The 2,520-nt window shown below is 41.6% G+C and overlaps 1 protein-coding gene across 1 annotated transcript; it reads right to left on the bottom strand.

The window, feature by feature from the left end:
* Positions 1-338: 338 nt before the first annotated feature.
* Positions 339-854, bottom strand: LOC120089076. Its single transcript, XM_039046503.1, has one exon. It carries the CDS (start codon positions 852-854, stop codon positions 339-341), a length of 516 nt encoding a protein of 171 aa, XP_038902431.1.
* Between the last annotated feature and the right edge of the window lie 1,666 nt (positions 855-2,520).

Raw genomic sequence — 2,520 nt, 5'->3', positions numbered from 1 at the left:
CACAGGGGCGAATGATCCATCAGCGATCCTGATCCTTTCATTCCCAACACTCAGGTAATAAGACAAAAACTAGTCCAACATGCTAGTTAGATGGTTCGTAGCTCCTGAGTCTAGAATCCATGGTTTCCATTTATACTAACAAGGCCACAAGTGTAATGCGTACCTGATTGTGCGATTGCACTGACACCCACTGTACTGGAGTCATTTTAACTTGTCTCTTGATTCTATGGTTTAGGACCAGCTGTCGACTCACTTGCTAATGCACGTCCATGTCCCAATTGTCGTCTTTTACAATTTGGAGGACGACCATGTAGCTTCCAACATTGCTTTTTAGTGTGTCATGGCTTCTTACAGTGTTCACAGGCTGGAAGTACTTTTCCATTTTGTTTGTCAGTTCTTGATACTTTAAACGCAGCGAAATTAGTTAACTGAATTACTGGATTATTCATGGCATTAGACCGATCTTCTTCAAGTCGGATTCCAGAACACACTTCCATCAGGGAGGGTACTGGACGAGCTCCCATAATTCGACTTCGCACAGCATCAAATTTTGGATTAAGTCTTGCCAAAAAACCATAGAATCGGTTTGTCTCTTCGAACTGATAGTGCAAAACTCCTCCACACGGACAACTCCAAATCAACTCTTGACATAAATCCATTTCTTGCCAAATCAAAAATAGTTTATTGAAGTAAGTTGTGACATCTATGGTTCCTTGTTTACATTCATGGACTTGTTTACGAAGTGCATACAATCGAGCTCCATTTTGTTGTGTGCAGTACAACTTTTTCACAGCCTCCCAAATATCTCTTGTAATAGCAACATACAGCAGGGGTGTGCCAATCTGGGGTTCCATACTTCTTACTAACGTAGATCAGAATAGAGAATCCTCTCCTTTCCATGCGCGTTCCTGAGGGTAGCCTTGTCTAGGTTTTGGTATTTCTCTAGTCAAATACTCGAACTTATGGTGACCCTCGAGAGCCATTCTCACAAATTGGGACCACGAAAAATAATTATGGCCATTTAATTTCATTCATACAATATAACTAGAAGGATTCGCAGAAAGCAATTGAGTTGTAGATAAAGTAGGGAAAGAAGTTACTGGGCTTTCTGAATAAGCTGAGCAATTTGATATTTTTTCTCGACCATTTGACATAGTTCCGAGAGCCTCTCCAAGACTGGCCATCTGTTGTTGTATTGACTCATTTTGCTGTTTAATCTAAAGCTGCAACTGAGCCAACTATTCCTGAACGTAGTCAGATCCGCTTGGCTGGAAAGAACCAGAATCGCTCGATTGGATGGAATTGCGAGCGAGTCTGGTAGCCATATGTGACGATGGCTTGAAAACGTGGCTTGAGAAATTGACACTCGTGGCTCGAATTGGCACTGACTCACGAACTTGGGAATCAAATCTTGCTTGAGAATTTCACTTGGCTCATGGCAGGAATACCGACGGCTTGACAGGAGGATTAAGCGCCGGCGAATGGAAAGTGTGCAACTGGGTAGGAGGGTCGAACGCCGGCGGATCGAGCGGCTGGGCATCTCGTCGCGACTGAGCTATAGGTTTGCACACGTCTGAGGTTGTTTCGCGGCTATAGTGTCGCGACTAAAGTCGCACGTCTGAAGTTGTTTAGGGGCTAGAGTTTCGTGAGTGGAGGTTCATGTCTACGTCTAGGTAGAACGTCGGAGCTTCGCGTGCGTCTGGAGCAGCATATGATTGAGCAATAGCAAGGATTGGCGCTGGAGGAAACGCATCATCCGATGCTTGAAGCTTGTATTCGACTGATGGCTGCTGGGTATTCCGGTGTCTCCATATGCGACTGGGATTGAAGACCCGTGCGGTTATCCTATTCGGCTTGATCCATGCGGCTTATCAATGGCTGATCCAGTCATCTCCTAAAATCGAGTCATCATCATCTAAAAATACTGTTCCATGGTTGTTTCAATGACAACTTCTATTTTTGTAGTCGTAGTGCCAGATGGTCCTTGCGATTCTCCTGTTGGGTTTTCCTCAATGGTGGTTAGGGTTTCATCTTACTCTGATACCGTAATGAAAAGTAAGGAGAAGAGAAAAAGGGCACACACTTGTTATATGGAAAACCTAATACAGAGAGAAAAAACCACGGTGTAGAGAACTTTTATTATAATAAATTGATCTAGAGTAATGCCTAGAGGCTACAGTTTAAATAGAAAAAGATGAAACCTTAGGGTACACATAAAAAGACAAAAATGCCCCTAGGACAAATTATGAAAGTGAGATAAGTAGTTATGTAATAATTGACATGATCTTCCATCCTAAGAGATGAGATGTTTGGTACCCCTTTCCTTAATTGTTGTACTAAATAAAAAAAGTTAGAAATAATAAATCCGTCGACTTTTATCCTTTTTTTTTTCCTTTTCATTAAATGTCAGGATATCAAATGCACTTCATCAACATTTTAAGGTGTTTACTTTAAAAATTTATAGTGGATGGCAATTTTATTTTAAGACATGGTAAACCTAGAAAATAATCTATGGTTTTA

This window comes from Benincasa hispida, chromosome 10 (assembly GCF_009727055.1).
Source record: "Benincasa hispida cultivar B227 chromosome 10, ASM972705v1, whole genome shotgun sequence".
In the NCBI taxonomy this organism is placed as follows: domain Eukaryota; kingdom Viridiplantae; phylum Streptophyta; class Magnoliopsida; order Cucurbitales; family Cucurbitaceae; genus Benincasa; species Benincasa hispida.
Note: the sequence above shows the minus strand (reverse complement) of the source record. Positions and strands in the feature narration are given on the sequence as shown.

Bases quoted from the DNA above. Each gene is read 5' to 3' on its own strand.
- LOC120089076 (XM_039046503.1), bottom strand. From the start codon at position 854: ATGGAACCCCAGATTGGCACACCCCTGCTGTATGTTGCTATTACAAGA.